Genomic DNA, 12446 nt, shown 5'->3' on the forward strand with positions numbered 1-12446 from the left:
CCCTCATGTGCCACTGCTGTACACATATTTTTACTGCTGAGAAGTCACCTCCTCCAGCCAAGAGCACAGAAGCCAGCACATCAATATCACCAGCATGCATTGTAGCTCTCACTCCTCACCCTTCTGTTGCATGCTGGGAGAATGCCAATCCTGCTCTACAGCAGGGTCAGGCAACCTGTGGCCTTCCAGATGTTATTGGACTACAGCTACAGCTCCTTCACCATTAGCCATGCTGTTTGGGGCTGATGTGAGTCCAACAACATCTAGAGGGCCACAGTTTGCTTCCCTCCTGCTGTATGGTATGAGCACAGTGCCCAACGTTTGGCAGAATTTGGAATGGTACAGCCATACAGCTGGTTCCAAGACCCCTTTCCTGAAGTTATCTTCCACTGCTTGCAGAGCAGTGGAAGAAATGGGAAAGAACAATGTTTTAGAGACACTTATAGCAAGTTGCAGTATCCTTCAATGATAAGCCTAGAGAGAAATGCTTAGAGAAAATTAAAAAGTATATTAAAGCTAATGGTGGCTATTAAGAGGGCAGTGGTCATATATTATGGACAATATACAAGTAATTTTATGTTCAGGTGCTTTGATGGTCTCCTGCATAGTCCTGGACCCATTCTCCCATTCCAATGATACTTCTGATTTAAAGCTCCATGTAATCTCTTGATCCCTGATCTTGTGGCTTCTTGTTGCCATGAGAACTTCAAGGTCCACAAGGTCTTTTTTGATCACTTAAATGCGGAGGGCTGCTCTGCTCTACACATGCAGAGTTGCTTCAACCATCAAAGTGATAAAGAAAGGCCTAACCTTGCAGAAAACATTTAAACATCCATATTGAGAAGAGATCGTCAAACCATTATCCATCAGCTTGTGCCACCTGTGCTTAAGGAATAGCCACTGATTTTTCTCTGAACATATTTTTGTGCAAGTGGTGGGAAGATCATTGGCAGACACCTGCTTGGAGTACTTCCTAGACAACAGGGATCTGCTTGAAATTATTGTAAAGTAAGCGGTTTGATCATTGAGGCTAATTAAAACCAGTCTTGGAAGAAAACAAAGGTTGGCAGCTCCTCTTCCTGCTCCATTTATTTGCAGCTAGGACTATGGGCGTATTTAGGGACTCAGACATTTCCTCTATATCCTTATTCATAAAGATCAATCTGGTGAGAATGCAGTTCAAGGGGGAATGATCTGACACAGTGACATTTTGAAAACCCATCTGGGCCAGTTGCCAGGACTTAGTGTCAAAAGCAGCCGTTTGGACTAGTTGTCAAAATCTTTTGGGTGATGATGGGAAATGCACCAATGTGTGATTCCTCTATAGATGTCCTCCTAAGGCTCCGCACAGCTGGAGGTGGGAAAACCACAAGAAACAGGAGCAGGCGGGTGGCATCAGGAGCTTTGAGCACCACCCACCTCTTTGCATGATTTCTCTGTCTGCCACATGCTGGAATGGAAGGGCAGATCAGCCTACCAAGCCTGCCCCATGGGGGAGTTATCACTATTATTATTTTTTAAGTATATGCCATCTAATTTCCAAAGAGATTCATTAGAATTCCAGACATCACCACAGAGTGTGTGTGTGTGTATTACAATTCACTCCCCATCACAAGATCAAAGTATTGACATTAGGAAAACCCCAAACCACAATAAATTACAAAACGGCCATCAGACCCAAACATCAAAGGGAAACCAGGTATGTTATTTGAATCCCTGAATCTCTTGGAATCCACCAGAATCCACCTCCCTGCCTCTGAATCTGATGCAGCTCAGGTTCCACAGTTTCTAAAATCAAAGACTGACAATCCTAAAAGAAAAGTTAAATATAATTTTAAAAATGAATAAAAATGTAAAAGCAGGCAAATATAATAAAGCAGTAGATGAATATTTTTTGTCTGAGACATTTCAGGTAAGCTAAGGCACAAATTTTTATTCTTTCCCTTCTTTGAATAGGAGTCTGTTCTTATGTACTATATTAGCCTTCCCACATCTGCTGGTGCCCTCCATATCTTTTGGACCACAACTCCCATCATCCCTGACCATTTGCCAATGCTGGCTGGGACTTAAGGGTTTTGTAGTCTAAAACATCTGGAAGACACGTGGTTGGGGAAGGTTGTACAATATCTATAGCGTTTAAGGCAAATTACATATGCGAATGTAAGGATGAGAGACAAATTTCAACTAGTGCTAGTACTAATACTATGCTAGCAATAGATAAACACAGGAAAATACAGCTTTGACTTTATGATGCTATGCTACTAATATAATCTAAGGCTATTATAATATTATAATCAATTTTTTTACTCTGTGGTTCACGGTTTAATCTTGAACCTTGATTTCAGGCAAATGATTAACAGTGCCTGAAATGTCCTATGCATGTCTCCTTAAAAGTAAGCCCATTGCGTTTAATGGTACTTAGTCCCAAGTAAGTGCAGCTCAGGATTGCAGCCTAAGTGATACTGAAACCACTAGCTGGACCATCATTTTACTATTGCAGTATATTAACTATTTCTTTAACTTTTCCCAGGGTATAATGGGACCCAGAGGCCCTCCTGGAGTAACTGGACCCCCTGTAAGTATATTTGGAACACAGCCATTAGTAGGAAGAGAGATATGTTTGATACACATGCAGAAAGCATCTGTTACACAAGTTTTGCCTTGACTAGACCCCAAGCAGGTAACCCCACATGTATAAGAGGTGCCCTATATTGACAGGTCCAGGACTGCTGTTGTCAGTCCCCTGATATAGTTCTCAGTTTACAAACTGATGAGCCATGACCTTTCTGCTTTCACAGTTTCCTGGCTCTCTTCCCAGTTTGCACCTTCGTGTTCTTGCCCAGAAGGCCCAAAACACACAATGTGTTTGCCTGGTATCTCTCCATATTATCACTGGTCCATCTGGTCTGGTCTAGACTGGTCTGGGTTGAAGGACCCCAACATTTGCCTGAATCACAGCCTATAACTCCCCAAATCTCACTCTGCTTCCATGCCCAGTTCTCTTCTCTAAACACCCCCATTGCTAGAAGAGTACTTACTTTTCCCACACGTAACATTCAAAACCGTATAAAATGTCTTTTGTCGCCCACCCTGCTTCTAGGGCTCTCCAGGCCACGCGGGACATGCTGGTGAACCCGGCGAACCTGGTCAAACAGTAAGTGGAACCATTTTTATTCTATTCTGAGAATGACAGGAATTCTGAAATACTCATTTGCAATGAAGCCCTTCCCCCAGATTTAAGTTTGGGCCTGTTATCTGAGATTCCTTTGCAAGCTAGCAAGGGTAGGAGAAGCGATAAACGAGTTCTGATTCTGCTAGAGCCCACGCCTGCTTGGTTTCCTCAAAGCGGAGGGAAAACACATAAAAGAGCTTGAGGGAGACAAAGGGTTTTTGCTAGACAGGTAGGCTTTAGATTTCTGCAACTCTTTGAGACCACTGGGGGAGCTGAAATCAGACCAAACACCAAGTCTTCTGATTTTTTTATATTTTGAAACCCAGAAGCCATAAATAAAGAGCCCCCCACCAATCCAAGCTTGGATTAAAGAATTCAGATCTAGAACTCTGGCTTAGTCAAGTCACGAGATCATATGTAGCATGAAAGAACTATTGTTTTGTTTCAAATGAACCTTTTTCCCCCATCACTAGGGTCCCCAAGGTGCTCGTGGCCCAATGGGTCCTCCTGGGAAACCTGGTGAAGATGTAAGTATTCATTTGAACCGGGATTTTGGTGGGGGAGGGGGAATCTGTAGGAGCTACCGTATTTTTCGCTCTATAACACGCACCCGACCATAACACGCACGTAGTTTTTAAAGGAGGAAAATCCGTAGGCATGCCACCCGTAGGCATTCCCTCCATAACACGCACAGACATTTCCCCTTACTTTTTAGGAGGAAAAAAGTGAGTGTTATGGTGCAAAAAATACGGTATTTCCTTTTCCAAACATTGGTTATCAGCGTTTGTTGTGGACTGCCCTCTGTGTCCCATCCCCACCCACACTCTTGTAACCATTACTTCTGGTAGAAAAGCTCCATTTCCATGTGTTTTGATTGCTTGAACATGTTTCCTAAATTCCACTGGAATGCCACCACAGCGTTGTAGTGTATTAAAAGTTTTAAGGATATTTTAATGGATTCTGCAACCCAGAAGCAGTTCGGTTTTTTAAAAAAGCTGGATTTCCCAACTGTTCTGTTTCTGAAAAGTATCTCCAAAAAAATCTGCATTTTGTGAAATTAAGAAATGTGCAGTGCAATCCCTGAGCGGAAGTAAGTCACTTCTGAGTTCAGTAGGACTTACCCTTTAATGTAAGTACCTTAAATACCACCTCCATGATAAGTTCTTGTCCTAAAAATATCGGAGGAAATATAGCCTTCAAATGTGACATTATGTCTCCTGAGGGAAAGATGCTGCATGTTTAGTCAGTTTTTAAGTTATTATGTTTTTTTATACCTTGCATAGAGATATGTTAAATATGTGCAGCTCGCTTGCTTTTGCACACAAAAGATTTCAGTCATCTCGTCTAATGTTTCATTAGGGTCATCCTGGAAAACCTGGACGACCTGGTGAGAGGGGTATTCCTGGACCTCAGGTGAGTTTTGTGTTTTCTGTTGCCTGTTTAATCTGCTGATTAAATCTGTTTGCATAACTACAGGATAGGAAATTAAATTACCAGCCACTGCTCCTTACCAGTAGTTTTAGTGTAAGTACAATGCCACCTTCCCACTAAGGCAGAGATTCTAGCTATTTACACCTGCTGGATCTTAACACCTAGCCAGAGAGCAGCACTATGAAGGTTGCCACATGATGTTCACTTTTATTCTACAAGGAGTATGGTAATAGTGTGTCTGTTCCTAAGCTATGGAACTCTAGACTATTACTATTAAACAAGCATTAACAATAGTGGATAGGGCTGTGTCTTTCCATCTTTCTGCATCAATCACTGATATTAAGTACTTTTGTGCAATTTTATGGATGGGTCGTGTCACTTCTGAGATACTTTGCTTGTTGTGTGGCATATAAGTCTATAAAATGAACAGAATTTGGAACATTTTATACTAGGGATCAGCAACCAGGAGCCCTTGAGCTAAATAAGCCAGCCCCCCCCCACCCCGTAAAGATAAGGGAGGGGCTAGAGCACAATGACAGAAGATGTGCTTTGCATGCTGAAGGTCTCAGGTTCGATCTCCAACATCTTCAGCTAAAAACAGTCAGTAGCTTGTGGGAAAGGCTCTCTGTTTGAGGAGCACTGCTGCTCAGAGTAGACCGTATGCACAGATAGTCTGACTCTGTATGATTCCAGACAGCTTTGTAGGCTTATGTGTCATGCCAGCTTCCTGACCCAAAGGCAAAAGCAGTGCATGGAGGGATCAGTGACTGTGGCAATGAGACTTGCAAACAGCTCACCTTGGTGGCTGGGACTAACATATTGCACCCAAGTACTTTGTCCAGCAGCTTTTATTTGAGATGTTAAGCCTTCTCTCTCATTTTCCCTCCCAGGGTACTCGTGGCTTTCCTGGAACTGCTGGCCTGCCTGGTTTCAAAGGAATAAGGGTGAGCATTTGACTGAAACAGGAACAAAATTAAGGGTAATGAAAGTTAATACACCTATGGTGTGTTATTCTGTGCAACTACTGGTCTTAGACAGAAGCTTAAGTCTTGTTTGCCAAGGTGGCAATAAAGAAAGCTTCTGTCTTCTTAATGGGTGCCAACTTGAATAAAATATTGGGGGGGGGGGGAGGTAAGCCCCACCCACATTATTGATCACATGATGCAGCAAGCACACACCATTTGAATGGCAATGATCATCAACTTAAGGGAGATGTGATCATAAATCTCACAGGGTGTTTAGTCCCAAGTCCTGCATGTGCCTGTGATATGTCATTGACAAAATTTTGAACGTACAATCAGCACTTTAAAGTATAGTTTTAAGTATTTAAGTGCAGACCAAAAAGAAGCCTGTATACCACTTTCCTTCTCCACCCGAAGGAAGTGGTAGTAACTGCTTCATCAAAACAGCCAATGACCGCTGTTCACCTAGTCTGCCATATTCCCCTAGTTTACTGTGGCCCTTTCTAACTGTCTTGAGAAAGGCCAGTTTTTTCTCCTTTAGGGAAAAGGCATTTCCCTAAACAACTGTGCGTTGCTTCCCTGTTTCCAGGCCTGGCACCAAATGTTGGCCACGTTGGGCACTGGTCAAGGGCACCTGCCCACTAGCCTAGCCATACCATCCTTCACTGCCCTCCCTGCCAGACCCTCAGATGTTTGTCAGTGGCAGGCAGCAGTGCTGGTTTTGTGTGGGAGCCAATCTCAACTCCCATCCCCGGTGGACACTCACATTTTTAAATTACCCAAAGTGTAACGTTGAATGCATAGGTCTCTGAAATATTATCTAGGTAGGACTACAGAACTATGAAATAGAGTTCATAGGTATGGGGCCTAGAGCATTGCTTTCTGGGTAATCTAAGATGGCAGCTGGCCAAGCTTTCTCCCATTTGAAAGCACCTTTCCACCGCTGAAGCATGTCTTTGGGCCTGGTGGAGGGTGGTAAATGGTGACAGAGAAAGCAGTGGCAGGAGAAGCAAACAGTGGCAGGCTGTCATTGCCACAAGCAGGGCTAGGCCCTGCTCTGGTTAGGGGACTGCTGGGCCATCATTGGCACCATTTCTCCCCAAGCCTTGCACTGTCCCTGCCTATTTCCACTTTCCCCCTCCTCTGTTTTTTCACTCGGTATCAAATTTTAGGTTTTTGAGGAAGAAGTCCCTTTTGTTTTCTTCAAAGCATCATGCATGTTGAAGGCACTGTATAAATAATGAGAAGCGGTAAAAGTCATCTATAAAGCTACGAAAACATACGAACTGAAGAGGGCTGTCAAAGTTTGTGTCTGATGCAGACCAGAACCAAACTATGTTAAGGAAGGACAACTGTGTCCCTCCTTAACTGACGATGATCCTTTTCAAGTGGGGGAACCAATATGGTGAATGCTGAGCAATGCTAGAGTTGTGTTTCAGCCACTGCATGATAAAGAAATGGTTTCCTTAAAAGGGGGGGGGACTAGGGGGGCCACTTTACCCATCAGTGTTTCTTCTTCCAACATAGGGACACAACGGTTTGGATGGTCGGAAAGGAGAACCTGGTGCTCCCGGCAACAAGGTAAAAATGACTTAATTTTAATATATGTTACATGGGTATTCCAGCAAGAGCACAGAGTGCATGGCAGCCCTTCTGTTTTATATCCTGCATGCATGTTTTGTTCTCGTAGGCTTTTATCCTTCTAAGAAAAATCAGCCTATGCTATGAATGAAGGACAACAGTAATTTGGTACTAAGCCCTTGAGATACATGGACACAACAGAAAGTCTCACAGGTCCAAATTCTAGCATGGGAGCAAGATGAAATAAATAGCCAGCTTGCTCTAAGCCAGCCTTCCTCAACCTTTGGTTAAGCAGGCTAGGGCTGATGGGAGGTGGAGTCTGACAACATCTGGGGATCCAAGGAGGTGGAAGAACTCTGCACTTTTGGTTCTGACTCCGAAACTCGGGATTGCCAGTAGGAGCCTCCATCTTTGAGAAACTTTGAATTCACCAATCCCCCAAAGCATGTGGCTAGTTTGAACTTGCCCCTGTCACTGCCTGAGTTGCTCATGAACTCTGTGTGTGCATGGATGACAAGGGTGGAATTCTAGTACCTGCAAGTTTATTGTTTTCCCCTTTTGTGTGGGGAATACTAGAAATCCCAATAAATACATATGTAAATACATATGTGGGACACAGTTGGCGCTGTGGGTTAAACCACAGAGCCTAGGACTTGCCGATCAGAAGGTCAGCGGTTCGAATCCCCACGACGGGGTGAGCTCCCGTTGCTCGGTCCCAGCTCCTGCCAACCTAGCAGTTCGAAAGCACGTCAAAGTGCAAGTAGATAAATAGGTACCGCTCCAGCGGGAAGGTAAACGGCGTTTCCGTGCACTGCTCTGGTTCGCCAGAAGCTGCTTAATCATGCTGGCCACATGACCCGGAAGCTGTACGCTGGCTCCCTCGGCCAATAAAGCGAGATGAGCACCGCAACCCCAGAGTCGGCCACGACTGGACCTAATGGTCAGGGGCCCCTTTACCCCCTTTACCTTTTAAATACATATGCAAATAAAAAACAGTGGGAGCTGCTGTAAACATTAATAGTGTGGAGTGCTGCTATTCCTGATTCCAGTCATTCCATTTCTCCTTCCTCCTCCATTTTCCCATTTCTTAGTTTATGGGCAGCACACAAATGTAATAATACAGGGTTCTCCCAGCAATAGTTCAGCATCTGTGGTCATTGAGCCTGCTTCGCTTAGGGAGGCGCCATAGCTCAGTGCCAGAGCATCTGCTTGGTATGCAGAAGGCCCCAGGTTTATTCCCCAGCATCTGCCATTTGGGGCTGGGGAGATACCCTGCTGGAAACTCTGGAGAGCCTCAGCTGGTCAATGTAGATAACACTGAGCTAGCTGGAGCAATGGTCTGATTTGTTACAAGCTTCCTATGTTCCATTAGTATTGGACTAATTTAGGTTCCCCCCCCCCTTTTGGGGGGTGGACTTTACTTCTGCAAACCTTGGTGTTCTGCCAAGCCTGCTGCTCCTCCCTCTAGACTATGCTTGCTGCCATTTTTCCTACAAAAGAAATGGCGCTCACAGCCTGGACATCAGAAATAGCGAGAATCATGTGTTGAGGCAAGCCAGCAAATGCATGTCTCATAAGTAACTGGCTTGCACTGACAGGCCTCTCCTTTCACTATTGGAGTGAACCGAAGCTAGTAGGTGTTCTTGAGACTTAATTGTGCAAGTATCAAAATGGGATATGTGGGAAACGAGAGCTTTTAAACTTGCTTTACAGCCAGGAATCTCAGATATTCCTTTGTCTAATTTCTGTTTTCATGTTAGCTCAGAGGTGGAGCCAGGAAACCAAAAGGCTCTTTGAAATGCAGCTGGGTAGATAACACCACTCTCAGTCAAAAAACTATGGAAACAGAAAGCTGAGAAAAATACAAGTTGCTCCATTGGTCCCAAAGCAAGCCAGCGTTGAGGGATGAGGTCTCCTGTATTGATCACAAGGAGATGGGTTGGCCTTCTAGCTAAATGAAGACCCAGGCTCAGGGAGAGTCAGGAAGAAGCTTAGCTTAATCTCCCCCCTCTTCCCTCCTCCTCTAGTACGGACACAAGGAGGCTTTTTGGAAGCTTTCGCTTCCATTTTCGATTAACCATTGCTTGCTGTGTTGAAACTGTGGCTAATGTTAACTGTGGCTTGTTTGAAACCATTTGAGTTCAGGCTATGGGTTATGAAGCTAGTTTGTCTCAACAAACCATAGTTACAGTTAATACTGGGTTCAGTTTCACATGTAGCCCTCAGATGGTTAGTTGAAATTGGAAGAGAAAATGTACAAAGCCTTTCCTTGCAACCATAAGGCAGGAGAGGGAGTGCAAAAGCCCGGATAGAAAAGCTAAACCTTTTCCCAGGTCCTGTTGCATCAGCCTGTATCAACTTTGGCAAATGCCAGTAGAGTTTCTTTGGCTGAAATCTGTGCATCTGTTAGCTTCATGGTATATGAGACCTTTATAGATCAACCTGTCCAGACACATGCATGCAATTGTGGTGGCTGCCTTTAGCCAGCAAAGCATTTTTATCTCAGTCCCAAGAGTCACACTTCAGCTCCAATGAAATTAATGGGGCATAAGATTGTCACACAGTTAGCTTTTTCTTTTACTTTTGCGCGTTTTATCTGGGCTACAGCCAACATTTGTTCTATCCCTCTTCTACAAGCCCTCTTTGCTAACTAGATCACTAAGCTGATAAGAGGCTTTACTTTGTATGAACTTTTGTGCGGTAATTTAAATGCCAGAAGTGTAAACGTTCTGACTGCATCTTTTGCTATGTCAGTAATAAGACTTGCAAGGAAAGGACAACCTAAACCATGGGCTAAATGGAGAATCTTTGTCATTTGCAGGGTGAACCTGGTGCCCCTGGTGAAAATGGTACTCCCGGACAACCTGTAAGTATTTTCTCTCTGTGACTTACACAATATTAAGTCATCAAAAATCCTGTTATCATTTGTTAAAGTTTGCTAGTTGCTTTCATGGAATTCTCAGTGTTTAATAGAAATGATGCTATTTGATTAGAATACATGACTTACTGTGTTGAGGGCAACAGTAAATCTGCAGTCTTTTGCTCACTTGGGTGTGTGCCAATCCCACTGAGTTAAATCTGAGTTGAGCATGCATAACTTGAAACAGGAGTGTTGCACCCTATTGTGGAAACTGAGAAAAGACTGAAGCTATACTAGACTATACTTCATATTGCACTGCAGCTTATTATTACTACTAGTACTAGAAAGAAAATAATATTGTGCGGGGTGTTGTTTTTGTTTGCTAAACAAGGTTATGAATTTTTGAGTTTCTATATCATAAACCACCCTGTGATCCTCTCATGAAGGGTGCTGTAGAAATTTCTTAAATGAAGTAAAGAAATATTCGGTAATGATTTGCGTGTCCTTTGCTTTTAGGGTGCTCGTGGTCTCCCTGGTGAAAGGGGAAGAGTTGGCGCTCCTGGCGCAGTTGTAAGTGACTCCCCTACCTGTACAACGTGGCTTCCGTTTTCTTTCTTTTGGATTCTTCAATTTTGTACCAGGAATTTAAGATGTAAAGAGAACCTTTGTTTTCTTTTAGGGGGCTCGTGGCAGTGATGGAAGTAACGGTCCCACTGGTCCCGCTGTAAGTCCAAACTTTAATGTTCTATTATTCTGTCCTGATGAACGACACACACTGTGACCCGCCAGTCACTTGGATTTCTCTGTGCGATGGTCACCTGTCTTTCTCTCTGCCCTTTATCAGTTGCAGAAAAGGAAATCTTTTCTTTCCTTCCTTCTTTTCCAAAAACAAACATCTGGCATTTCCAGATAGGCATCAAAGAGCTGTCTAAAATTTTAGTAGTATTCTCAGGGTGCTTCCACAGACTTTTCAGCTCAAGCCTGAAATCCAGTGTTTTGGACTGACTGCTTTCACAGTGATGACTGGATTTGCCCAGCCCAAGCTGCATAGAAGCTGTGGGAGCTCTCCCTGCACAGATAGCAACATTATTGGTCTGTTTCAGCAGCCTGACTAGTGGCAATCAAAGCTCTGTAGTTAAATATATATATATCTCTGAAGATCCCTTTTCCTCATCAGTTTTCTGATGGTGCTTAGCAGCTAAGATAAAAAGATATCCCTTGTACACTGCTTATAAAGCAGCTACTCTTAGGAAGCGATGTATTGATCAGCGTTATTTCCACTCCATGCCAATTTTGCATGTGTTCATTCAATAAGTCTGTTCCATCTCACTTCCAAATTAATCTGCCATTTTTAAAAACCACTGTGTTGAAGTGCATACTTTATCTCAATGTACACTTTCCCAAGCATATGTTATGCTAAAATGAAAATGTTTAAACAACACATTGGGATACATTTTTTGAGCTGAGAATTGTATCATGAAATTTGCAGGAATGTGAAATCCAAAGGATGTTTGCATTTCTGATCCACACATTAGTGCAGGAGGTGTGTAGCGGGTCAGTCTGCATAAGAATTCACAGATTCTGAATTCTTCAGGCATTCCTGCCTCTGGTAAGGGGGCAAACTGGCTGATTCAAAAATGGAACATGAGGCTTTATTACTCCAAGTGCCCCTGCCCTTGGGAATTTGGAGATTGACCCCAGTAGAAAGATGTCCACAGGGGTCTGGTGGTGTCTGTGTAACATCCGTTTCCCATCCCTGCTTTATATCCTGGAATATCCAGTGTCTAGCCTAGGCAGTAAACCAATCACATTGTCTCCTGGCCAGCTCAGGAAGGAATAGGTCAGTTACTGCCAGTGTGATTAGTACATTGCTCAAAGGCTGGATATACAGCACCTCAATTTTTTAACACATTCTGTTGCACTTTCGCAAGCGATGCTAAAAATTGCACTCTCTCGCATGTAACTAATGCAGTGTTCTGCCCCATTCCCCCCACTTTAAATGAAGCATCTAGAAAGTGGCTGCTTGTTTATCATAACAGTTAGGCAAGCATGTTAAACAGAGAAGCAGCAAAATACATCCTTGCAAGGACAACCTTTATTCTACCTTAAAGGTTTTTAAATGGTTCTTAGCTCAGGGAAGGCCAAACAGAGGCACAAGGCATTCTTGTTTCTAGAGCCATGCACACACAGAGGTGCATTTGCCCAGAAGCAATGCTTGTAATGACAGCAGTGATGCCCTGGCACCTCTTATGATGGACATAGCAAGCTACGTATTGAGCCATTTCCCCTTCTTTGGCATTTTGTGCCCAGTGAACATGCTCAGTCCTCAATGGATTTTTCCCCCTCCTCCTACCTAGGGTCCTTTCCCTGGTTGTTGTTTTTTTGGTGTGGGGGGTGGGTTGGAGGTACTTCTGCAGACCTCAAGATCTCCCCCTGCTGA

The 12446-nt window shown here is 43.6% G+C and overlaps 1 protein-coding gene across 2 annotated transcripts in view; it reads left to right on the forward strand.

The window, feature by feature from the left end:
• COL1A2 (collagen type I alpha 2 chain) overlaps positions 1-12446 on the forward strand; it is a 63844-nt gene that overhangs the window by 13362 nt on the left and 38036 nt on the right. For both annotated transcript variants that reach the window (XM_079948408.1, XM_079948409.1), the window contains exons 5-13: positions 2531-2575; positions 3101-3154; positions 3646-3699; positions 4532-4585; positions 5494-5547; positions 7093-7146; positions 9968-10012; positions 10523-10576; positions 10686-10730. In XM_079948408.1, the coding sequence (XP_079804534.1) occupies positions 2531-2575; positions 3101-3154; positions 3646-3699; positions 4532-4585; positions 5494-5547; positions 7093-7146; positions 9968-10012; positions 10523-10576; positions 10686-10730 (459 nt within the window). The remainder of the gene's footprint in view (positions 1-2530; positions 2576-3100; positions 3155-3645; positions 3700-4531; positions 4586-5493; positions 5548-7092; positions 7147-9967; positions 10013-10522; positions 10577-10685; positions 10731-12446) is intronic.

Source organism: Podarcis cretensis (genome assembly GCF_951804945.1).
Source record: "Podarcis cretensis genome assembly, chromosome: 12".
In the NCBI taxonomy this organism is placed as follows: Eukaryota; Metazoa; Chordata; class Lepidosauria; order Squamata; family Lacertidae; genus Podarcis; species Podarcis cretensis.